At 59.3% G+C, this 22,141-nt stretch overlaps 4 protein-coding genes across 21 annotated transcripts in view; 2 read left to right on the top strand and 2 right to left on the bottom strand.

The window, feature by feature from the left end:
• Positions 1-172: 172 nt before the first annotated feature.
• On the bottom strand, positions 173-5,154 carry CTSW (cathepsin W). 4 transcript variants are annotated; one of them, XM_082748534.1, is made up of 11 exons: positions 4,190-4,312; positions 3,527-3,629; positions 3,144-3,228; positions 2,169-2,282; positions 1,626-1,783; positions 1,421-1,517; positions 1,258-1,338; positions 1,033-1,158; positions 763-827; positions 485-688; positions 173-404 (listed from the first exon to the last, which is right to left on the bottom strand). In XM_082748534.1, the coding sequence occupies exons 1-11, from the start codon at positions 4,267-4,269 to the stop codon at positions 294-296; spliced, it is 1,224 nt and encodes a 407-aa protein (XP_082604660.1). In that variant the 5' UTR covers positions 4,270-4,312; the 3' UTR covers positions 173-293. The 4 variants fall into 4 exon arrangements, with proteins under 4 accessions (XP_082604660.1, XP_082604659.1, XP_082604658.1 ...); XM_082748533.1 differs by having other exon boundaries at positions 4,086-4,211; XM_082748532.1 differs by having other exon boundaries at positions 1,033-1,338; positions 4,190-5,154.
• Positions 5,155-7,206: 2,052 nt separating this feature from the next.
• Positions 7,207-13,310, top strand: EFEMP2 (EGF containing fibulin extracellular matrix protein 2). Its single transcript, XM_082748545.1, has 11 exons — positions 7,207-7,364; positions 7,697-7,814; positions 8,043-8,091; positions 8,673-8,879; positions 9,349-9,471; positions 9,673-9,789; positions 9,941-10,060; positions 11,332-11,451; positions 11,540-11,666; positions 11,929-12,124; positions 13,006-13,310. The coding sequence occupies exons 2-11, from the start codon at positions 7,704-7,706 to the stop codon at positions 13,165-13,167; spliced, it is 1,332 nt and encodes a 443-aa protein (XP_082604671.1). The 5' UTR covers positions 7,207-7,364; positions 7,697-7,703; the 3' UTR covers positions 13,168-13,310.
• On the bottom strand, positions 11,361-21,277 carry MUS81 (MUS81 structure-specific endonuclease subunit). 14 transcript variants are annotated; one of them, XR_014316250.1, is made up of 17 exons: positions 20,800-21,121; positions 19,262-19,454; positions 18,984-19,113; positions 18,671-18,753; positions 18,019-18,117; positions 17,802-17,870; positions 17,552-17,637; positions 16,867-17,022; positions 16,567-16,662; positions 16,348-16,469; positions 16,149-16,246; positions 15,491-15,607; positions 15,297-15,392; positions 14,991-15,007; positions 14,813-14,916; positions 14,248-14,331; positions 13,980-14,160 (listed from the first exon to the last, which is right to left on the bottom strand). XR_014316250.1 is itself a non-coding variant. In XM_082748497.1 (17 exons), exons 1-16 carry the CDS (start codon positions 20,946-20,948, stop codon positions 14,276-14,278), a joined length of 1,746 nt encoding a protein of 581 aa, XP_082604623.1. In that variant the 5' UTR covers positions 20,949-21,113; the 3' UTR covers positions 13,980-14,160; positions 14,248-14,275. The 14 variants fall into 14 exon arrangements, 10 of the variants coding, with proteins under 10 accessions (XP_082604623.1, XP_082604615.1, XP_082604617.1 ...); XM_082748497.1 differs by having other exon boundaries at positions 14,248-14,294; positions 14,991-15,119; positions 20,800-21,113; XM_082748489.1 differs by having other exon boundaries at positions 14,991-15,119; positions 20,800-21,112.
• CFL1 (cofilin 1) overlaps positions 19,819-22,141 on the top strand; it is a 5,788-nt gene continuing 3,465 nt past the window's right edge. Inside the window, exons 1-3 of one of the 2 annotated variants that reach the window (XM_082748564.1) lie at positions 19,819-19,999; positions 21,493-21,586; positions 21,797-22,007. In XM_082748564.1, coding sequence (XP_082604690.1) covers positions 21,558-21,586; positions 21,797-22,007 — 240 coding nt within the window. In that variant the 5' untranslated portion in view covers positions 19,819-19,999; positions 21,493-21,557. The remainder of the gene's footprint in view (positions 20,000-21,492; positions 21,587-21,796; positions 22,008-22,141) is intronic. The other variant, XM_082748565.1, reaches the window with a different exon arrangement.

Raw genomic sequence — 22,141 nt, 5'->3', positions numbered from 1 at the left:
GCACAGGAGTGTGCCTGGGCGCACGCACACCTGTTTCTGAGCATCCCGGTGACTGTGCATAGGGATGCTTGGGGACGGGGGGCCCCACAGAGCCTAAGATGTGTCAGAGTGTGGGGTGTCTGTGCTCTGCCAACCCATTTCCCCACCCCAGCTGAGTTCACGTGCAAGGGAAGGAGCTCATCTTGGTTTATTCAAGCCATAGCAAGATCAGGAGGATGGGCAAAAGCCTTTGCTGGGACCAACGAGGAGGCAGCGGGCATGGTGGGAGAGGGCTGAGGCTCGGCGGCACAAGCTCAGCGGGGGCAGGACACTGGGGCCTTCTTCCCCTGTAGGTCCACGCGGGCTGTGAGCGGGTACTTGGTGATGCCGCATGTATTACTCCCACGATGCAGCCGGAAATAGCCCTAGGAAGTCAAGGGGACATGGGGCCAGAAGTAGGGGAGAGGCCTGACCCGCCCTGTCCCCTCGGGAAGATCACACTCACCTCCTCACCCCATTCAGCACCCCAGGAGTTCTTCAGAATCCAGTATGGGATTGGGCGGTGAGGATGAGGCCAGAAGTGGCCTCCCTTTGCCCTCCTCCTCTCCGTTGAGTTGGTCTTCCCAAAACCCACAAGCAGGACAGAATGGTTCACAAGGTAGGGGTCACAGGTGGCGGGTGTGGCCTTAATCACACCCTTCTTGTATTGCTGCAAAGGCAGAGGAGCTCAGTCTGGGGCCACCTCCCCTAGGTGCCCCTCCCCCCCTCCTGACCCTCTCCCACCTGCAGTAGCTTCATGTTGATGGTCACGGTGATGGGGCCATGGGTGGCCAGGTAGTCGGCCATCGCTGAGGGGCAGAAGGTGCCATTAGGCCCTGCTTCCCGTGTGCCCCCTGCTCTTGGCTCTTGGTTCTCCCCCACCCCCACCACTCTGTGCCTCCATCTCGGTCTCTAGCCCAGTCTTTTTGCCTCTATCCTGGTCTGTCTGTCCGTCCCTGTCATCCTGCCCCCAGGCCTGCCCACGTCGTCCCCCCCCCCGCCCCCCCGCCGCACTCTGCTCATTGTTCTGCAGCATGATGAAGTCCTGGATCCAGGCCACCTTCTTGTAGTTACTGGCCAGACACTTATGGCGTTTGAGGCTCCCCCGGAATGGGTAGTCCTTTTCGCTGGCCAGCCCACCTGGAGATAAGCAAGGCCAGGGCGGAGGCTCAGGGCCTGAACATCCCTCCCCCGCCAGCCCCACCTCTGCCCCCAAAAGCTGCCTAGAGAGGCACTCACTGTTGTTGAGGACCGTTACGAACGCGTCCCAGACGAAGCCACCCTTGCAGCCGTCCCCGCAGCGGTTGCAGTCGAGCAGCTCTGGCGCAAGAAAGGATGGCGTGGGCTCACTGCACCCCCCATTCTCCCCCCCCCATCACATGCCCCCCTCTTTCAGCCATACCCTGCACGGAGACCTGCACAGACTGGTTGTATCTGATGCTCCACAGGGCCTCGATGTTGCCCGCAGCGGCCATGGCCCAGCAGCAGTTGCAGTTTCCCTAGCCGGGAGGGGGCCAGTGGGGAGGTGTCCGGGCCTCTCCCCTCACCCCTGCAACCCCCAGCTCCCGTGCCACAGAGGCTAGACTGGGCCAGATGGGGGTAGATACCTGCTCCTTGATGGGTGACTTGACGCCCTTCAACTTGCGCCAGTCGCAGCTAGGGGGTACGGACTCCATCACCACTTCAGACCCCACTTTTCTGCCCACAGCAGGAGTCTCTCCAGGTGTTATCTTCTGGTGCCCATGGAGCTGCTCAAACTCCTCCTCTGGGGGTTGGACAGGGCCACCAGGGTCACAGTGTTGACCCCTTTCCCCCATACGGTGCCTTTCACACTCCAGCCATCCACACTCGGGGTTATTTGAGTCCCCATAACACCCAGGGAGGCAGGCGCCTAAGAGGGTATCAAGGCCCAGAGAGAAGCCAAGTTTCTCCCTGGGACACATCCCCCTGCACTTGCTGCCTCCACCCTGAGCTGGACTAGGACTCAGACCCTGCTTTTGTGATTTGGGGCAAGCCAGCAGGCCTCTGGTCCTCAGAGTCCCTCTCTCTGGGAAGTGAAAGCTGAAGTTCAGCCCTGTGCATCAGCCAGTATCCCCGGAGAAGTCTCTGCCTACCCACCTACCACCTAGGGTCCAGGAAGCATCCAATACCTGTGAGGTCACTGAATGGAGTCATCCCGAACTCGGCCGTGGCCAAGTCTTCTGCCTCCATCTTCTGAGCCTGGGCCAGGTTGTGTGCAAAGATCTCCAGGCGACGAGCATACTCTGGAGCAAAAGGTGATGGTTCTCGGCAGCCTCCCAAGCCCCCAGAGGCAGGAAGTGGCTGCTGGCTGAGCACCCTCCCACTCACACCCACCCAGGTGAACACTGGCTCCTTTCTTGTGGCCACTGCAGGCCCCGCTGCAGACAACTGGGCCAAGGAAGTGGCTCCCCAGCCCCTCTAGGGTTGGGTTTTCCCCAGAGGCAGTTAAGGGGACATCTTTGCCCACCCACATGGAAGACAAGTAAAGGGTCTGAAGGCAGAGTGACTCAGAAGGGAAAGGTGGTCAGACTGGCTTCCTGCCAGGTCGTCCTCTGCCCCCTCCCACACCTGCCCCACACCTCTGACGGCAGGGTCTGAGCTGGAACTTGATGAAGGTGGGGAAGGAGAGGGGGTTATGGGTCCATGGCATGGGCAGCCTGGGCTGGAACTTCCGCCCAGACCCACCCACCCCCACCATGAATATGAGACCCAGAAGGCAGGAGCAGGGCTGGGACCTCATGGATATGGAGAGTGAGTCCCCAGCTTGAGGACAAGAGGAGTATCTTTGGTGTTTCTGAATGAACTCATGAGTAGACGGTAGTTGGCCTGCTGCGTGGAGTGACAAGAAAATGGCTGTGGAAGTGGGCGATTCTCTGGGACTGGGGTAGACCCCAGCAGGTGCTTCCTGCCCTCCAACTTCATAGCAAAGAATGATCATGGCCCTCTGTGCATTTAGGAAACCAGGGAGGATACCCCTAGCCCTGCCAGTTGTCTTGCTGAATGGCTTTGGCCCAGCCCATTCCCCACCCTGAATCTTGGTTTCCTCATCTATTAAATGGGAGAAGGGGAGGGGGTAAACTGGGCAAGTACATGCCCTGGGATACCTTTGGGGTTTGAGTAACTCCGGTTGTACTGGGCGCGGAACAACTCGAAGACCTGTTCCAGCTTCAGCATGTTGGGATCTAGGTCCTGAGAAGGAACCAAGGGGACGGTGGGGGGGTGGTTGGTAGAGAGCAGGTGGAGGAGTCATTGCTGGAACCAGACCTTGCCTTCCAGCCTTTCAGGGCTCGGGCTAGGGGACCAGTTGCTCAGCCTGCTCTGTCCCCCTGTGTTAGCTCGGGCCCCATGGCATCATGTCAGTCCCCTCTCCAGCCTCAGTTGCTCTCTCTGAGAAATGGGAATAAAGCCAGTTGTTTCTGAGAGGGTGAGCCCCAGGTGGGAGCCTTGCAGAGGGAGGAGCGTAGGAAGCATGGAGAGTGGCACTTACCTTCTGCCAGAGGGAGTCCTTGATGTGTTGAGCCAGGCCTGCCACCAACAGGGCCAGGAGACAGGAGAGGTAGACGGTTGGTGCCATGGTGTAGGCCATTGTGCTGTAGGCGAGAGAGTGCGGGGAGCAGGAAGCTGTGCTAACCAAGCTGGAGGGGCTGAGAGGGCGGAGCTGGAGAAACCGCCACGGAGAAACCAGGTTGCGAGAGGGAGGTGGACCCCTGGATCACAAGATCTGCCTCCGGCCTTTAGGCTTTTGTCCTCTACCGCCCTCAGCCCACCTGTTGCCCACTATGCCTTGTTCTTCAGTCAGCAGAGCCCGTCTGCCCGCCCTGTCCTGGGCAAGTCTAGTGATACCGAGATGAATCAGTCAGTCCTTAAGGAAACAGGAATAGACAGATCCAAAGTGAGCAGTTGCCATGTGTGGCTGTCAGTGTCGTGAAGTCCAGGGGCTATGGGGGCCCTCAGGCCTCTAACCCTGGGTGGGGCTGAAGGGCAGTCATTGCTCCCTGGGGGAAGCACTCCTAATCAGTTCAAGGGTCATCCTCCAAGAAGCCTACCCTGCTCCCTGTCCTCTGGTGGAACCTGTGGCCCCTCGAGCCCCTTCTGTGCCTCTGCCCACTTGGTTTCTGCGTCTCAGCCACAGTAGACGCATCTGACGCACCTGCGTCCACAGCACCCAGGCCAGCCCTGAGTCCGGAGCAGCCTTGATGTGTGTTTGTAGACCTCACAATTGGTTGTCATGGTTGTTTTGTTTTGTTTAGGTTTTTTTTTTTTATGATTTTTTTATTTATTTGACAGCACAAGTAGGGGGAGCCGGGGGCAGAGAGAAAAGGAGAAGCAGGCTCCCCGCTGAGCTAGGAGACAGCATGGGGCTCGATCCTGGGATCATGACCTGAGCCAAAGGCAGATGCTTAACTATCTGAACCACCCAGGTGCCTGGGTTGTCACGGGTTTTCAGTAGGAAAGTTCAGGGTCTGGGGCACAGTAAGTGGCAGCCACCGCCTCGTCCTGTTCCTCGTTCTTCTCACACTATGGCAATGGGGATGAGGGGGTCGGGTGGGCCTGAGGGGCCAGACTGAGTGCAGAAGGGATGAGGACAGGGAAAGTCAAGGTCCTGGAGGTCAGGAGGAGCACTGCAAGGAGGCAATGCCAAGTGGTGGGTGTACTCCTGCCTGACAGTGCCAAGACTCAAAAATGGAGTTGCCAACTGTGTACCCAGTCATTCCCCTCCGGGCCTCACAACCTCATCTCTAAGTGGCAACAATTCCTTTGGCGAGGAACGACTGTGGGCACCTTTGACCCCGGCTGACACAGAAGAGGTATTCAAATGGTGGGTCCTGGGCAGAGAGTCCGGGGAGTCTTGGAAGCAGAGTGACTTTGAGTTCAGGTCCTGTCCTTAGCACTCTGGCTGTTCCTGGACAAATCTCAGCCTCTTTCACCCATGAAACAGGGTGATAACAGCACCCCTTCCCTGGCTTGGCAGGAGGATTTCATGAGATGCATGCTGGTACCTGGGAAGGTTACACCTTGACAACCAAGAACTATTATTTTTACTATATTTTTTTAAATTAACAGCTTTTTTGGAACATAATTTACAGGACATAAAATTCAGCCTTTTAAAAGTATACAATTCGGGCGCCTGGGTGGCTTCAGCTCAGGTCATGATCCTGGAGTCCCAGGATGGAGTCCCACATCGGGCTCCCTGCTCAGCAGGGAGTCTGCTTCTCCCTCTGACCCTCTCCCCTCTCTCTCTCAAGTAAATAAATAAAATCTCTTAAAAAAACAAAAGTATGCAATTCACTGGAGCTCAAAGAGCACACAATTGTGATCTTGAGGTTGTGAGTTTGAGCCCCATGTGAGATAACTTAAGTAAATTTAAAAAAAAAAAAAAAACCTCGATACAATTCAGTAGTTTTAGTGTATTTGCACAACTGGACAATCCTCACCACCATCTGATTTCAGAGTATTTTCATTACTCTACAAGAAACCCCATGTCCATTGGGAGCCGCCCTCTAGTCCCCCGCCTTCCCCTGGCAAACACTAATCTAATTGGTCTCCTAGGTTTGTCTATTCTAGATGTGTCCTATAAGTGGAATATGACGTTGTTTGTGTCTGGCTTCTTCCACCTAGGGTAATGTTTTCAAGATTCATCCTCATTTAGGCACACATCAGTACTTCATTCCTTTTTATGGCTGAATAATATTCCATCACATTGCCATATTTTTATCCATTCATCAATTAATGGACATTAGATTGTTTCTACATTTTGCTTCTTACAAACAGTGTTGCTATGAATGATGTATCTGGATCTTTTCCAGTGGACATATGTTTTCATTTCCCTTGGGTATATAAAGAAGAGTGAAATTTCTGGGTCATGTACGGTAACATTTTGAGGTCCTGCTAAACTGTTTCAAAGAGGACTATTCCCACCCACAGTGTATGAGGGCTCCAATTTCGCCATATCCTCGCCAACACTTGTTATTGACTATCTTTTTTGTTTTAAAGAGCTATTATTTTTTAGCACCCTAGCTCCCCTGACCCCCAGGATCTGGGGAGGGAGGGGCGTGCACTCTCGGATTTATCTTGAACCCCAAGGGCTAGACCTTAGGACCCATGTGCCCCCAGCAGTACACCCTCTCCCTGGGTGGAGCTGCCCTGGGGGCGACCGTAAAGATAAACAAGGATGGGAAACGGAAGAGACCGCTCAGCAGTTCCCGCACTTCGTCTGCCCTCAGGCAGGAGATCCCGGGACCCGCGGCCCTTTCCCGTCTGGCCCCGCCCTGAGACGTGGGCAGGGAGAGGCCCCGCCCCTTCCTGGGAGCCAACTCCGCCCAAACTCCTCCCCGAAAGGCGCGCCTTCTGCGTGAGAGAGAAGGCAGACACCCCGAGGTTGGGGGGTGGGGGTGGGGACCCGTTTGGGAGGAGGGCGGGTAGGGCACTGGCACCCGACCCTGGCGTCCTGTACGCGCAAGCTCAGCCCTGCCTGCCTTCTCCGGGGCTTCCATTCATTCTGGGCCAAAAGGGAACTGCGGACCCCGTTCCCAAACTGTTGTAGTTTCGCGGACCGACTGTTGGGAGGAAGCCCGTCTTCCAGTGAAGGGACCACCTGGCTGACAGCCCTAGGGATGGAGGCGAGAAGGGAGAGAGTTGGACAGTTTTGGGCCTGGGAGCGTCTTGTCCTCGGGCGAGGGTGTGGGGACCCTGAATGAAATTTCGATAGTCCCAGAGTGACCGTCCGGGTGCGCAGAATAAGATTGTGGGGGGCGGAGGGCGAGGATCTGGAAGCCCCAGGATTAGGTGGGGTCCAAGTGCTCAGGATGACATTCTGGGAGGCGCCGAGTGTGTGGAGGCCCCAGCATTAACACGTGGTTGCCCAGGGTGGAATTCTAGGAGCCCAGAATAGGTTGGGTCCAGGTGCGCAGGATGATAGAGTGGGGTGCGCAAAGTGAGGGCCTAGGGGCTCGCAGATGAGTCTGGGGCCCTGGCATCAAGGCCATACCCCCAGGATGGGGAGCTAGGGGGACCCTGGCCCTGCGCCGGGAGGCGGCTCCGGGCAGCGCCGCGGGGGACCGGGTGGGGGCCTGCGGCTGGCCGGGGGCGGAAAAGCGGGGGGTCGGGGTCCCTCCCCCTGGCGCGGGCTCAGGAATCCGCCGAGGGGCGGGCGGAGGCGCCGGGGTGGGCCGCGCCGCGGCGGGCGGGCGGGCGGACGGGCGGGGGGCGCTTCCTGGGGCCGCGCGTCCAGGGAGCTGCGCCGTCCGCCCGTCCGTCTGTCCGCAGGCACTGCCCGAACCACCGAGCCGCCGGAGACGCGGGCCGCGGGGGCGTCGCGGGCTCAAGTGAGTGGCGGTCCGTGTGGGGAGGGCGCGAGCGGCAGTCTCGGTGGAGTCGGCGTCAGCGCAGAGCCGAGAGGCCCGCGCTCCTCGGCCGGCGCCACTGGGGGACCGGGCGGGGGCGGGGCGGCTCGGGACGGGTGGGCCCCGATTCCCGGCCTGCGGGAGGAGTGGGCCCTCGGCCCTGGGAAGCTCAGGGACCCCAAGCCCGGTCCCGAGCGGGAGGCGGCTGGGGCCAGGGTTCTGAGTCCTGGAACGGGGAATGTGGGGGAGGTGCGTGGCAGAAGCGCCCTGACCCCCCCTTCCCCCACTACTCCTCCACCACCACCACCTCCCAGCCCCAGGATGCTCCCCTTCGCCTCCTGCCTCCCCGGGTCACTACTGCTCTGGGCGCTGTTGCTGCTGCTTTTGGGGGCAGCGTCTCCCCAGGATTCGGAGGAGCCCGACAGCTACACGGTGGGGACAGGGGGGCCGCTGGCCTGGGATGGGCTGGGTAGGGCCACAGAGACCAGGATCCCGGGGTGGTTACTGCCGGGGAAGACTCCCCTCCCCTGCTTGGTGAATCGGCTGAGGGCCATTGTTTGAAGCAGGCTGGGAGGGTGTCCAGGCTCAGGCCCTTGATCCTGGCCCGATCATTTGAAGGGGACTGGGGATATCTGCTGGTCATCTCTGGTCCCTTTGTAGGAATGCACAGATGGCTATGAGTGGGACCCCGACAGCCAGCACTGCCGGGGTGAGTACGTTTGGGGGACTGACCCACCACCAGGAACTGGGAAAGGGATTGGCACCTTAGTTCCAAGAACCGCATCCGGGAGCCCTGACCTGTCCTCTGCCCAGCTTGGCTTGGCAGAGGCCAGCACTGATTCTCTGGGGGCCAGCTCAGCTAGGAGTGGAGAAGCCATGTAGGCCCCTCCCTCTCCGAGAAACCCAGGACACCCTGCCCCCACCCCTCAGTTGGCCAGAGACGCTGGGTCTTGGATACCTCTGACTACTTTCCTGTCAAGCTTTGTCCCATCATGTCCTGGGAGGGCAGTGTCTGTGGGGTGGGGGTAAAGAGGCCTGCATGTCACTCGGGCTGAGCCAGGGCCAGGGCTTTGGGGAGGAGTAGAGACCCTCTTAGGGACAAGAGTATGGGGGTGCCTATGGGAGCAAGCAGGCCTCGGGGAGGGGTCCTGAGCAGGCTACCTTAGCTGAGAGAGGAAAGGCCTTGCCTGGGCCACACAGCTTATAGAAGGCCGAGCTGGGCTCCTGCCTGCCACCCACTTCGCAGCCAGCCCGAGAGACTGGCTGTGCCCAGCAGGCCCCTCTCTGCAGATGTCAACGAGTGCCTGACCATCCCTGAGGCCTGCAAGGGGGAGATGAAATGCATCAACCACTATGGGGGCTACTTGTGCCTGCCCCGCTCAGCCGCCGTCATCAATGACCTGCATGGCGAGGGACCGCCACCACCAGTGCCTCCCGCTGAACACCCCAACCCCTGCCTACCAGGCTACGAACCTGATGAGCAAGAGCGCTGTGTGGGTGAGTGAGGGTCCCCTTGGCTCCAGGGCTTTCAGTCCTCCCACCAAGCATCACTGCATCTTAACGACTCAGACCACAGTTGCTCCCTTGCTCACGGGCAGGGGCTAACCAGATTGCCCTCCGGATCCTCACTTCATGTGCGGCCTGTCGCCGGTGATCCCAGCTCCTGTCCCATTGCTCCAGCCAGCACCTGGAGCCCCCTTCTCAGTTGCTGGAGACCCACTGCCAGAGCTGTCCTCCTCAGCTTCTGCTCCCTCCCCCTCTTCCTGATCTGGACCCCGCCCCCGGCTGCCATGAGCCTTGGAGGCAGGCCCTGGAGTCACACTCCTGGGAGTCCGGGCAGGGTCCTCTCCTGGTGGCTCCCAGGCTGACGGACGGTCCCCAATCTGTGTCCTCCCCGTGAGGAGGTGTCTGTCATGTTGGGTGGTGCACGGGCTCCTGGGCAGGGGCTGAGTGGTGTCTCCTACAGACGTGGACGAGTGTGCCCAGGCTTTGCACGACTGCCGCCCCAGCCAGGATTGCCATAACCTGCCCGGCTCCTACCAGTGCACCTGCCCCGACGGCTACCGCAAGATTGGGCCTGAATGTGTGGGTGAGTCCGGAAAGAGCGTCTCTAGTCCCTACCCCATGCCCTTGGCCCAGCTCTCACCCTAGCACCAGACCCCCTGCGCCGCCCCACCGTCAGGCTTGGCCCTCATCCCCTGCCACGTCTGCCTTCCCATCACTGGTCACGGGACTGGGTGAGTCCTGGCTGACCGGTGCCCTCTGCCCCCTCCCCCGACCTCCCTCCTAGATATAGACGAGTGCCGCTACCGCTACTGCCAGCACCGCTGTGTCAACCTGCCCGGCTCCTTCCGCTGCCAGTGCGAGCCGGGCTTCCAGCTGGGACCCAACAACCGCTCCTGTGTAGGTGAGGCTGGGCCAGGCGAGGCTCCTCCATCCCTGGGCCGGGCGGGGCGGGGGCATCGGAGCTCTCTTTCTGACCCGCCTGGGGAAAGTGGGCACTCTGGGCAGCTCCTTGGCTTCCACCCCTCCTGTTTTTTTTGCCCCTGAACCCCCAGATGTGAACGAGTGTGACATGGGGGCTCCGTGTGAACAACGCTGCTTCAATTCCTATGGGACCTTCCTGTGTCGCTGCAACCAGGGCTATGAGCTACATCGGGACGGCTTCTCCTGCAATGGTGAGAGCTCCCCGCACCGTCCTCCGTGGGGTTCCTCCATGGGGCTCCCAGGCCGTGTCGTGCTCTGTTTCTTTTCCTCCTTCACAGCCCTCCATTTGATGCCTCCCTGTCCTGTCTCTCCCACACCCACATACCTCCTCTGTATTCTGTGCCTGGCTGATTGGCCGGTACCTGCACACCAGCCTACCAGAACTCCCAGCCTTGGGGTGGGGTTGGGGGGAAGGCACGGGGTGGGGAGGAGCACGAGGGAGCACGGGAGCTCAGTGGGGAGGCTGACAAAGGATATGGGTGCTCCCCTCTTTGGGAGTCAAGTGGACACGCATTCATATGCTGGACTAGGGTCCGCCACTCTTTTGAGCCTATTTTTTTTCTGTGAAGTGGGTTGTCTTGAGGATGAGGCGGGACATAACAAGACAGGCTTCATCAGGCCCCAAGCCACAATGTTTTAAAGTGAACTACCATTTGTTGAGAACCTTCCATGTGCCGCCCATTTCCCTTACATACTTGGCCTTGTTTAATCCTGCCAGTGATCCTATGATGAAAGTATGAGTTTTTCCTTCCTCGGCAAAACGAGGACAGTAGTGTCTCCCCCGAGGTTTGGGGGGAGGGTTGCTAAAAAAAATCATAAGTATAAAGTCCTTCAATGAAGAGAAGTTAAATGACTCGGCCAAGGTCACACAGCTAGGGTGAGGTGGCACCAGGGGTCCTCTCTGGACTCCTCACTCCTTGTCAGCCATCCAGGTACCCTGTTTATGTTATGCTTTGCTGCTGTATGGGCCCCACTGGTGCCTGGCTCGGTGCTAGGCTGCATGAGGGGACCCAGAACAGGACCCGTGGCTCCTGCCTGTGAGCTCGTGGTGGGTGGGAGGGACTGTGTGCTTAGGCTGGTTGTGGGTTGCAGGAATTCAGCAAGTTACTGGAAACTGTCACAGGCTGGGCCCTCAAGGCACATCTAGTCTAACCCACTCATTTTATTGACAGGGACATTGAGGTTCCCCAGACTCGGTCAGGACTTAAAGCCAAGCCTCTAGTGCTTCCATTCAGGACTGACCGGCGGTGCCGGGGCAAAGAGCTCTGGGGGCCGGGCAGTCTGGGCAGAGCCTTCTTTGGCTCCTCTGTCCCCGTACTGAGCTTTGAAGGTTTTGTCTCACCACCCCTCCGTCTTTCCATACCGAGCCCAACACAGGGCCGGGCTCTCTGTATAAACCTTGGTGGGACTGAATGGGGAGGACTGCCCTTGGTCCAGAGCCCTCATCCACACTGTCCCTCAGATATCGATGAGTGCAGTTACTCCAGTTACCTCTGCCAGTACCGCTGTGTCAATGAGCCTGGCCGCTTCTCCTGCCACTGCCCGCAGGGCTATCAGCTGCTGGCCACGCGCCTCTGCCAAGGTATGGGTGGCCCTAGTGGGGCGGGTAGGGTGGTATCAGGGGCTGCTGGCCCGACATCTGGGTTCCAGCCCCCTTTCCCCGGACACAGACATTGATGAGTGTGAGTCGGGTGGACACCAGTGCTCTGAGGCCCAAACCTGTGTCAACTTTCACGGGGGTTACCGCTGCGTGGACACCAACCGCTGCGTGGAGCCCTACGTCCAGGTGTCTGACAAGTGAGTCATTGCGATGCCAGACACCCCCCCCCCCCCCGCTTTGAAAACTGCAACGCCCAGAGGGCTCTGCGGCAGACAGGCCACCGTTTGGCCTGGCCGGTGCCTCAAGGGTCTATGGGAATTGTAGTCCTTCATGAGTAAACCATGCGAACTGTTCTGACAAGAGTGGGAGGATCCTTTGGGGGATCCCTGTTTGTAGGGTGGGACCAGATTTGGGATATGGGCTGGGACCTCATTCGTGTCCCCATTTTGGGGCCTCTAGTCGCTGCCTCTGTCCGGCCTCCAACCCTCTGTGCCGGGAGCAGCCCTCCTCCATCGTGCATCGCTACATGAGCATCACCTCGGAGCGCAGTGTGCCCGCGGATGTGTTCCAGATCCAAGCGACCTCTGTCTACCCTGGTGCCTACAATGCCTTTCAGATCCGTGCAGGAAACTCGCAGGGGGACTTCTACATTAGGGTAAGGCTTTCCCCTAACGGCACCCATCAACTAACATGCATAATCCAAAACTGAATTCCAGGCAACCTTAAGTGAAAGAGTCCGCTATAGCACCATGCCCCGCCTCTTCTCTCAAAGCCCCCACATCCCCCCAGGAGGTGGAATTTCTGTAGAAAGGTAGGGGTATTCTAAATTCCCTCAGTACAAACTACAGGTTGTTAAATGCAGTTCTGACCAGACACTTGGACACTGGGGTTTGAGTCCCTGCACTGGTTTCTCTATGTGACCTCAATTTCTTCACCCTTAGAACACCCAATGGACATGCCATTGGGACAAGGCACATGCCTGTCCAAGTAACAGACAAAGCAGTGTCTGGGGAAGGCAAGCAAATGGAGCTGGGCCTTGGAGAGAGAGGCAGCAGGGGTTGATGTGGGGTCTGGGGTCCAAGAACCCAGCTGGTGCTGGTGGAACTGTTAGGCAGGAGGGGTCCAGGCCTGATTCACAATGAGAGGGGTCTGAGGGTTTATCTGGTATCAGTCCTTGTTTTCTCTTTATGAAACTGGACGCTCTGAAGGGAAGTCGCCTGCTCCAGGTCACCAAAGGCCCCATCACTCCCAAGAGTCTTTCATCTGGCCTTGGCTTTGGTCAGACAAAAGAACTAGATGGAAAGGGCGGGAAGAGCACCAGTGGGAGATTTCTGAGGGTGGGAGCCTGGGTGCACCAGAGCCAAGATGTCATGGGTATCACAGAGCCGATGGGAGCCTGAGATCACGGCCTGGCCGGCTCTCTCCTTCACAGCCATCTGCTTGTGGCTTCAAGATATGGGGCAGGGAGGTGATGCCAGGACAGGCGTGTAGGTTGACGTGATCTACATGTCCCCCCCCACCCACTGTGCCCTGCAGCAAATCAACAATGTCAGCGCCATGCTGGTCCTCGCCCGGCCCGTGACGGGCCCCCGGGAGTACGTGCTGGACCTCGAGATGGTCACCATGAACTCCCTCATGAGCTACCGGGCCAGTTCTGTACTGAGACTCACCGTCTTCGTGGGGGCCTACACTTTCTGAGGAGTGGGTGGGGGGGACCCTCAGGGAGGGAGAGGCTTCCTGCAGCCGGAGAGCCTGGGGCTCAGGGATGTCTGTGCTCGCTGCAAGGGCAGATGCTGTTGTGAAGAGTAGAAAGAGAAAGGCAATAAAGGGAGAAAGAAGGAGTCCTGGTGGCTGAGGTGGGTGGGGAACACCATAGTGAACCCCGGATGGGGGAAGGGGCCTGGCTGTGGGAGGCGGGCCAGTCACCCAAAGCAGGGGGGAATGTCTCTGTTCAGGCTCAGGGGGCCCCACAGATAGGAGCTGGGAACTGCATCCCCAAGGCCGGGATTGGCTGACCATGCACATTATGAGAAGGGAGGTAATAAGGCTGCAGACTTCAGGACCCAGCCCAGGAATTGGGGTTTGACTGGTTTGAGGGGGACCTGGGAAACCCCACTGTAGACAATGGAGGCCTTGGGTTTTACTCCCAGCGTGGCCTCAAACTATCAATTTGGCTAAACCCTAGTAGCTTCCGGTGCCTCAGTTTTCCAATCCATAAAATGAGGCAGTTAGGCCATGAGCACTTTCCAGACATTTCTTTTCCAAAATACAGAACCTGTTATTGAAGGAAATGTTATTTGATCGGGGAACTCTGACCGACATAAACTAGATTCAAAGTTGCAACGCCTCACTGACTCCATCTCCCTGGTAGTCTTAGTGCTCCCCCAGGGAACCCCAGGGTCCCAAGGAGCTCAGTTTAAAAACCAGTGGACCTGCTGGTCTCTCCAGTTCCTGCCTGGATACTTCACAAGGCCTGTGGGGCCCAGCATCATCTCCATAATACAGAAAGCTGCAAATACTTATATTTTTATTGTGGCCAAACAGATTCGGATTAAAAAGCTGGCTAGCCTGTGAAGGTGGGGGGGGGGGTGCGTGGGCAGGCAGAGTCGACCTCGTGGCATAGCTCAGGTGAGGGGGCCGTAGCAGCAATAGAGCTGGGACAAGGTCCTGCTCAGAGCGGGCCCCAGATTCCTGCACAAAGAAGCAGGGGATGGTCAGGCCATGGGCCAGAGCACCCCAGCCCTAACCCCTCCCCTAGGTTCTTTTCCTTGCTGTCACCTCTGCAGTTGGCCACACTTGATGGTGCTCAGCAGCATCTCCTGTTCCTTGGGGGTGGCACAGGCGTCATAGGCGGCCAATAGGCTGGGGGTGGGGTGGGGTGTTTGAGTTTCTAAAGCTTGACAATAGGGGAGAGATGGCCTGCTCCGGGCAGCTAGGCCACCATCGTGGGAGCCAGACAGAAGGAGTCGGGACTGCTGCCATACTTCCTGAGTCTGGCATTCAAGGCCCTCTTCCGTCCAGCTCACCCTCCCTTCATGGAGCTGCAAATGTTCTCACTTGGCCCCATCTTCATGGCCCAAACCCCTCCTCTAGAAGCCGCCTCTGCTGCACCCGGCAGAAGGTGTCCATCCCTCCTGGAGCCTCCCCTAGGGGCCTGGGATATGGTCTGGTCCTAGCGGGTTCAGTCTGCCTTACCACCTGATCTCCGGGAACTCAGTTGGGTCTGTCCATCTCTGGGTCTGTCCAGCCCCGGCACAGCCAGACCCCGTCACGAGGCACGGGTAGAGCCAGGTAGGGCAGGGGTGGAGGACCCCCGCCCCCCACGAGCTCTGCGGGGGCCTACCTGGCGGGGGTGCTGTACTTGTCCACTATGGCTGCCGCCTTCTCCCCACTCACTCCGCGCACCTGCATCAGCTGCCGGGCGAAGACCTCGCGCACGGACTGCGCCTAGGAGCAGGGAGGACCGTGTCAGGAGTGGCCTGGGGCTGGGCCACATGAGGAGGAGTGGGCCGAGGCAGTACCTTGTTCTTGATGGCACCTGCATTGAAGTCACTGAAGGTGAGGAGTGAGCACAGAGGATTTGGGGAGGGCCCCGGCCTTGATTCAGAGGCCTCGGAGGCTCCCCAGGGGCGACTGCTGAGGGTACGGCCCTGAGGGGAGAGGGAAGTGAGGCCCGGCCAGCTCTAGGGGACCCCCCCGGCCAGTCCTTGCCCAATCCTAGGCCTCAATGGGCCAGCCCGAACACCAGGCATCTTGCTCACTTCACTTCCTCAGGGGAGCCCAGGGCCCAAGTACTTGGGGGGACAGGGACAGGGGCAACCGCTCACCTGGTACAGTCTCTGGAGGCCCCGTGTCAACAGGGCCAGGTAGGCAGCCGATTCCTTGAGGTCTGCTGTGCGCTTCACAAAGAAGCCATCGATGACCTGGAAGAGAGGAGCCCACCCAGGAGAGGAAGGGGCTTCCCGGCTGGAGCCGCGGACTATGGGGTCCCCGCCAACCTGGCCTGGCCCTCCGGGCTCACCTGAGTGTTGGTGACAGCCTGCAGCAGCGTGCTCTCGGGAAGGCTGAGGTGGCCCGCCGAGCCATACTCCTCTACCAGGTACACTCGGTGGCCCAGGCCACAGCGCTTTAACCGGAACTGGGGAGGGAGACAAGATGGGGGGGGGGGAGGTCAGGTGCCAGCTGTCAATCATGTCACACTCAAAATCGTCACCAGTCCACCTCTTTGTCTTCCCTAGCTTTTCTGCCTGTCTCGGGGCCTCCACCTTTGCTCACGCTGTTACCGTTGTCAGGAAGAGCCTCCCATCATCTCTGAATGACGGGCATTCTCGCACGCTCTCTGTCCATGCACGGCCTCTCTGTGCGACCAGCCCAGCAGCCAGTACCCAGACTGAGCCGCTTTGCTTCCACTCCTGGAGGTCTGGGTCTTGTTTATCCTGGACCGTGGGCGCTGGCCGCCCAAGGGCTCTGGAATATGTCCCTCAGTCCAGCCCAGTCACCCTGCGCCCCTACTGTGCGCCCACAGGGGCCCGAGAGCTCTGATCTTGGAGCTGGCTGGGTGCATCTCTAATGGGGGTAATGGCTATGGGAGCTCTGCCTTGAAGCCAGACACCCCTGGGCTTCGGAGGGGCCCTGGAGCCGAGAGGGAATGGGGGACACGGCGAGGCCGTTCTAGGAACCTTCTGCTCACGGAAGCGGCCATCAATGATGCTGCTACACAAGTCATCCAGCCGCTTGCGCTCCACGATGTGGTCCAGGACGAGCTCCCCGGGTCTTGCTGCCAGGAGACCAAGAAGGGTTCCGGAGGCTCATATCCCCGCACACCCCGACCCCCCAGGGCCCTGCCTCGGATACCTGCCCTTCGGTCCACACCCCTACCTGGGTCTCTGGGCCTGGTCTCTTGAGCCACCCACACGAAGTCCCCGACGTGCAGCTTGCGCACCATGTAGGGCACACGCAGACGCTGTAGCTCGAGGAGCAGCTGTGGCCTGTGCCCCGCCCTGGAGTTGTGAGACAGGCGGCCTAGATTAGGGCGGGCCCCTGCCACCCCCTCCCCCAGCATCGCCTCCTTTGCTCCTCCGCCCCCAGCCCCCTCACCCCTTGGCTTCACCGGTGTCCACACACAACAGCACCCTGTACTCTCCAGGCTCAAGCTCCAGGGGTGGCTGCTGGACACTCCCTTCACTGGCGCCACTAAAAGGGGGAGGGGGGCGTCAGCGTGTCTGAGGCCAGGACACCGGCGCCAGGCAGCCCCCCCACACCGCCACCCCCCCCCCCCCCCCCCCCCCGCAACCAAGTGGGTGCGGCAGCTCAGCTGGAGATGATGGGGAGAGGGCTGGCCTTGTTTCTGGGAGACTCTGCCGCCCCCTAGGCCCCCCCCTTCCCCCTCCTCCTCACAGTTCAGCAGAGGCCGTTCCTGGCACTTCTGGCTCCTCCCCAGGGGGCTCCTCTGGCCTGATATGACTGTCCAGTGAGCTCAGGCCCTCTGACTCAGCCAGCTTCCGGGCGAGCTCCAGACCCTCCGCCGTCAGCGAGTACCTGATGAACACAGATCTCCCTTCTTCACTCACACCTGGCCCGTCCTCCTGCCTCCTGCCTGCCCCCAGCCTGGCTGGTCCCACCAGCCCTGGCGACCCCTGCCCAAACAAGTCACTCCCCGGGCTGTGTTCTCATTCCCCAGATAGCCTTCTTGGGACCTGCCCAGGGACGTCTCTCGGTCTACAACAAGCACATCTCAGACACCCTGTCCCTCCTCTCCAGAGTGCTGCCCTTGCATCTCTCCCCCACTAAATTCTAAGACATGTCCAAATGCTGGGTCCTCAGCAAAGGCGTTCCGCTCTTCCAGTAAAACCTGTGCAACCCTCTCCTCCCCGCTGCCTAGTGCCTGATCTCTCGGGTCCTCTTGGTACTCCCACGATACGGGCTCCTGCAAGTAAGGCCCTCCTTTCCCACACCCAACTCAACAGCACAAGGCCTGCGATTTGCTGGGTGACGGCAGTGCCCCGCTCAGAACGTCATCCATGTCCCCCCCCCCCCCAACGCCCAACACACACCTCCTGTCTCCCCCTGTAGTCGACCCCACCTGGCTGGCCGGTGTGTCCTAAGAACGAGGTTTCTGTGCAGGAGGGAGCGGAGGGCTGGCCAGGGTCGAGTACTCCCAGGGGCCACCTGTCCATAGGGGAAGAGAGACCCTTAGAAAGCTCCTGGCGGTACCATAAGTCCACCTCCCTGGGCCCCAAGCCACCGCCTGCTCCCAAGAAGGGAAGTCCCTGGTGGGCTTAGGGTCTAACCCACTGCCACTCAGCTCCACCCTTTCCCTGCTCAGGGCTCACCCTGGGGGCTTTCTGGGTACACCCCTGCAGCAGCTCCTCCTTGGCTAGGAAGCCGTGGCCACTAGGATTCTGTAATCAAGGCAGAAATGTAATCCAGATAAGTGCTAGGCACTAGGGTGCTAAGATAGGTAGGTGCAGTACTAGGGCCGACCTCCTCCAGGAGCCTCAGGCCCCAGTGCCTGGGTGCTCCTGCCTCCTGGGCCAGCCACGGGCTCACCAGGTGCTCCCTGTAGAGCAGCAGTAGGATCTCGCGGGCGCCTGAGTGCCGAGCCGGCCAGTAGCTGCCTGAGCCCCCTGCTTTGGGCTGGGCTGGAAGCTGAAAGAATCACCGTGGCTTTGAACATGGAAACCAATCAGCCATTGTGGACTGCATCCCTGGCAGGGCCGAGGTTCAGGCCCTGTCTCAGCAGGCTACACGGGCCCGAATGAGTCCCTCAGCTGCCCCTCAGTTTCCCTGTCTGGAAATTGGGTCAGATGATGGGATGACTTGTAAGGCTGGGATGAGATGGTGGAAAGGTTGGAGTGGGGGGTGGGGGGGTTGGGGGGTGGGCATGTAATCTGTCTGACCCAGCCTCAGTTTTACCATTGGCTGGGGAACAGAGATGGTAAGGCAAGAAAACCAATAATAGCAATCGTCATGACTTACTGGGCTTGGCCTAAATAGTCTGATTCTGGAACTCTCACCTGACTCTATTATCATTCAGTATTTCCATCTACAGAGAAGAGAACTAAGCACCACAGTAAGTCATTTGCCAAAGGCCAGGCATCACTGGTGAGAGAGGTGGACCCAGGCCTGAAGTTCCCCCAGCCAGAAAATCTAACTCCTGGTGCTCCCACTTTCCTTTTCACTCCCCTTGCCCACGTCTCACTGGCATGGAAGCATCCTGGACTGTGGCAAAGGGTCCTTCCCGGGCTGGACTCTTATCTCCAGATGAAATCGGGGCATGGTCACCTGCAGCAACGGAAGAGAGTCAATGCCACGGAACCCAGCAGGAGAGAAGGTCTGGGACGCTGCCAGCTCGTGTAGTAGGCGAGAGGGATGAGGTTCTGCTAGCCAGCTACTAACCTGAGGTCAAACAGCAACTTGGACATGAGTGGAGAACCTGAAGCTAACCCAGGTGGTTACGGAGCCTACGCCTAGGGGAGGCTCAGGGGACCACCGGCCCTGACTCTAGCGCTTACCGCCAGATGCTTCGTGCTGCTGCAGCCGCTGGTCCAGCATATGGCAGAGTCTGTCTCCGAAGTGCTGCAGGATCTTAGCTTCCTTGCCGCTGCGCAGAGGCAGTGGGTACCGCCGGAGCGAGCGCAGCGCCTGGCCGGGGCAGGGGTACCGTACCGGGTCAAGGCGGGCCTGGCTGTCTGGCTCCGCCCACACCTGCCCGCACCTGCCCGCACCTGCCCGCACCAGCCCGCACCTGCCCGCACCAGCCCGCACCTGTCCGCCTCGAGCCCGGACCCACCTTTTGAAACACGAATTGCGTGCGGCGGCCCCTACTGGCTGCCTCGTCCCGCCATTCGGTTAGCCAGCGTACGAAGAGCGGGTTGGGGCAAACGGGCAGCGGGCGTTTCCGGCCCAAGCGGACCGGCGCTGCCATGAGCCTCAGGGAGGGTCCTCTGGCGCCTCGCGCAGACCCGACCGGGACGCCGCCAGTTCTGGAGACGGGATTCGAACACCTGACTCGGGAGGGTGAGGGCGGGACCTCTCCAATCACGTGACCCCATGCGGGGCACTAACTAGAGAAGAGCCTCCTGCTGCCCTCCCCGCCCCCGCACTACTCTAAGCGCTTGGTGCCCAGCGCTTTCTCTGCGGCCTTTCACCCCCTCGCCCCTCCCGTCCCAAACCAGTCAAAGGACGGGCCCCACCCATACCCTCCCGCCCCCAGCCTTGTCCCGCCCCTTCCTCCCAACCCAGTTCCGAGAGCTGGGGTGGCGGGGTGGGGGGGCGGGGTGTCCTCTTTGTGCGGAGACAGAAAGGCCGACAGCGCCCCGGTGTGGCTGGGAGGGCTGGCTGGGGGTGGTGCTTAACACCGAGGAACCTGAGGCTGTCAAGTTTCAGTCCCACCTTTGCCGGGGATGCTGGAGAGGGACTGAGCTTCTGAAAAGCCCAAGAGGTGGGGGCCGGGGCGGGGTGCAAATGAGTGCAGGTATATTTATAGGACGGACATCTAGAAAGCAGTACTGGGGATGAAGATACAAAGGTAATGTAGGAGGAGCTAAGGACCCTCCGAAGAAAACGAGATCCCCAGGGAGGGTGGGGGGAGCGAGGCGTGGAGATCTAGCAGTGGAGGAGGGGAGCGAAGTCGTGGACATTCAGGGAAAGCCAAATCTAGGAGGACGGAGGGGAACAGAGGACAAGTAGAAGGGGGACATATAGGAGGTGCTGGGCCTCACGGCGGGGGAAGGGGGCGGCCTGAGATGGGTACGTGGTTAGATTCAGGGGAGCAGACTGGAGGTAAGAGCCAGAACGAAGGTTGAAAGGGAGAACACATAGGTCATTTTTGTGACTCATTGGAGGCGGGAGACCCTTGAGGAGGTTTATGTTTAGGATTATGCAGAAGGGTCCCAAGTTGAGGGACAGTTACGGCTCGAGGATCTCTCCAGGGAGTTAAGTTCTCCCCCAGCTGTTTTACGGAAGTCGCGAGGAGCTGGGGTCGGGCCTTCGAGGAGTGGAGAGGCGGGCACCACAGCCCCAGGCCCGCCCCTTCAGACTCCGCCCAACCGCGAACCCGGCTCCCCCCACCCTCCCAGCCAGCTCCGAACTCTCGCCTCCCTCCCGAGGCTGCCTTATAAGGAGCCTCCGTCGGGCGTTCGGGTTGGCCCCACCCCCTCTAGTCTCTTGTCCTAATAAGGACATCTAGGGCATCCCGTGGCTAGGGGCGGGCGGGAGCGTGTCTCCAGGGTAACTCCGAAGTCTCTGTGTCCCCCTCCTCGTTACTCTTGGAAACTCCGAGGCTTGAAAAAAGTGGAGACAGTCTCCTTTTCTGGCAGGGTCGCTTACCGGGCTGGGGATCGGGCGGCGGCCTCCACCTGGGGCTCCCGGGAACTCGGTTGGTGGGCGGTGCAGCGGATGTTCCTGACTACAATCCCCGGCATGCCCTGCGAGGTGCCCCACTCCCGGTCTTGAAGACCAGGCTTCCAGCTCTTCATTAACACTCTTTATTCTGCTGATGGGATCGATACCCTTAGTTACCCTGTTTGCCACTCTGTAGTCTTTCCGCAGACCCTAAGACTAAGGCCTAAGGTCGTCGTTCGAGGCCAACGAAAACTTCCCGTAGTCCCCACCCGTTTCTTTTTTTGAAACTCAGGCTAATACAGAGCTGTGTCTTAATTTTTCCGGGTTTTAAGTTAACTGTATGCCTAGCTTACCACTCGAGAACGTGATGCAAATCTGGTTTAATATATGTTTTCTTTTCACTCTTTCTCTAGTAAAAGGCACACGATCTTTAAATTGATCGCACGATCCCCTGCCCTTCTCCCTTTGTTTCGTTAACTTGCCAGACGTCTTTAAAACAAGGACAAAGCTCTATTTTCAAAGACTTCCTTGTAGCCTTTCTCTTGTGTGTTTTCTCTTATTCTAATTTTATTTAAGTTGCATATGGCCTTTTCTCAGGAGACCAGTGGGTTTGCATATAAAAGGTGCATATGGAGGTTGACGACGCTTTACACTTGCGATTCTCCTTGCTGTATCTAGGACAGGATTCCAGGCCAATAAACAGTTGCTTCAATTTAGAAATTTTCAGACCATAACCTGCCAAGATGGATTTTAGGAAACAGTTCCGCCGCAGGTAACGAGCGGCGGGGTCGAGAGCTCATTTTCGGGTCACATTACCTAGCGCGGGGGGCCTTTGCTCAGCGGAGCGTTTCTTGGAAAATTCGACCAATGGGCGCGCTCTCCGTGCCATAACCCCAGTCCCTCTCGGCGGTCTCGGACTACGTTTCCCAGCATGTAATGTGGCGCTGGGAGGCCGGCTGGCGAAAAAGACTCTCTTACCCAGTGAGCCCGAGGACGGCGCAGGACCCTCGGACTTCATTTCCCGTCGGCCCGTGGGGGGAGCGCCGGAAGCCCGCCCCGCCCCTCATTGTGCGGCTCATACTAAACGGAAGGGGCCGGGAGAGGCCGCGTTCAGTCGGATCCCGGCAGCAGCTGCAGCGGCTCTCATCTCTCCTGACTCTCCTTGCTATCTCCTTTTCGCTTCCGGAAACATGGTGAGCAGCAGGCCATGGCGACTGAGGGGAGGCGGCTGCGAATCGGTCGTCCGCGCGCGGGGGAGGGAACGGTGGAGCGACGTCGGCACCCCCTCCCCCCAGCGCCCCGGGCGGGATGAGGGTCTCGGGCTGAG

The sequence above is a fragment of the Mustela nivalis genome (assembly GCF_964662115.1).
Source record: "Mustela nivalis genome assembly, chromosome: 9".
NCBI lineage: Eukaryota > Metazoa > Chordata > Mammalia > Carnivora > Mustelidae > Mustela > Mustela nivalis.
This window is presented reverse-complemented; position numbering and strand designations above follow the sequence as displayed.

What these genes read in the sequence shown, in the direction of transcription:
- MUS81 (XM_082748489.1), bottom strand. Translation starts at nt 20,948, where the DNA reads ATGAAGAGCTGGAAGCCTGGTCTTCAAGACCGGGAGTGGGGCACCTCG. An exon ending in TCCAGGATGCTTCCATGCCA is followed by an intron (nt 18,118 to 18,670) that starts GTGAGACGTGGG and finishes TGATTCTTTCAG; the next exon opens with CTTCCAGCCCAGCCCAAAGC. An exon ending in GACACCGGTGAAGCCAAGGG is followed by an intron (nt 16,470 to 16,566) that starts GTGAGGGGGCTG and finishes TCACAACTCCAG; the next exon opens with GGCGGGGCACAGGCCACAGC.
- CTSW (XM_082748531.1), bottom strand. Translation starts at nt 4,180, where the DNA reads ATGCGTCTACTGTGGCTGAGACGCAGAAACCAAGTGGGCAGAGGCACA. An exon ending in GCTGCAGAACAATGAGCAGA is followed by an intron (nt 828 to 1,032) that starts GTGCGGCGGGGG and finishes TCTGCCCCTCAG; the next exon opens with CGATGGCCGACTACCTGGCC. An exon ending in TCAACATGAAGCTACTGCAG is followed by an intron (nt 689 to 762) that starts GTGGGAGAGGGT and finishes CTGCCTTTGCAG; the next exon opens with CAATACAAGAAGGGTGTGAT.
- EFEMP2 (XM_082748545.1), top strand. Translation starts at nt 7,704, where the DNA reads ATGCTCCCCTTCGCCTCCTGCCTCCCCGGGTCACTACTGCTCTGGGCG. An exon ending in GGCCACGCGCCTCTGCCAAG is followed by an intron (nt 11,452 to 11,539) that starts GTATGGGTGGCC and finishes CCCCGGACACAG; the next exon opens with ACATTGATGAGTGTGAGTCG. An exon ending in TACGTCCAGGTGTCTGACAA is followed by an intron (nt 11,667 to 11,928) that starts GTGAGTCATTGC and finishes TGGGGCCTCTAG; the next exon opens with TCGCTGCCTCTGTCCGGCCT.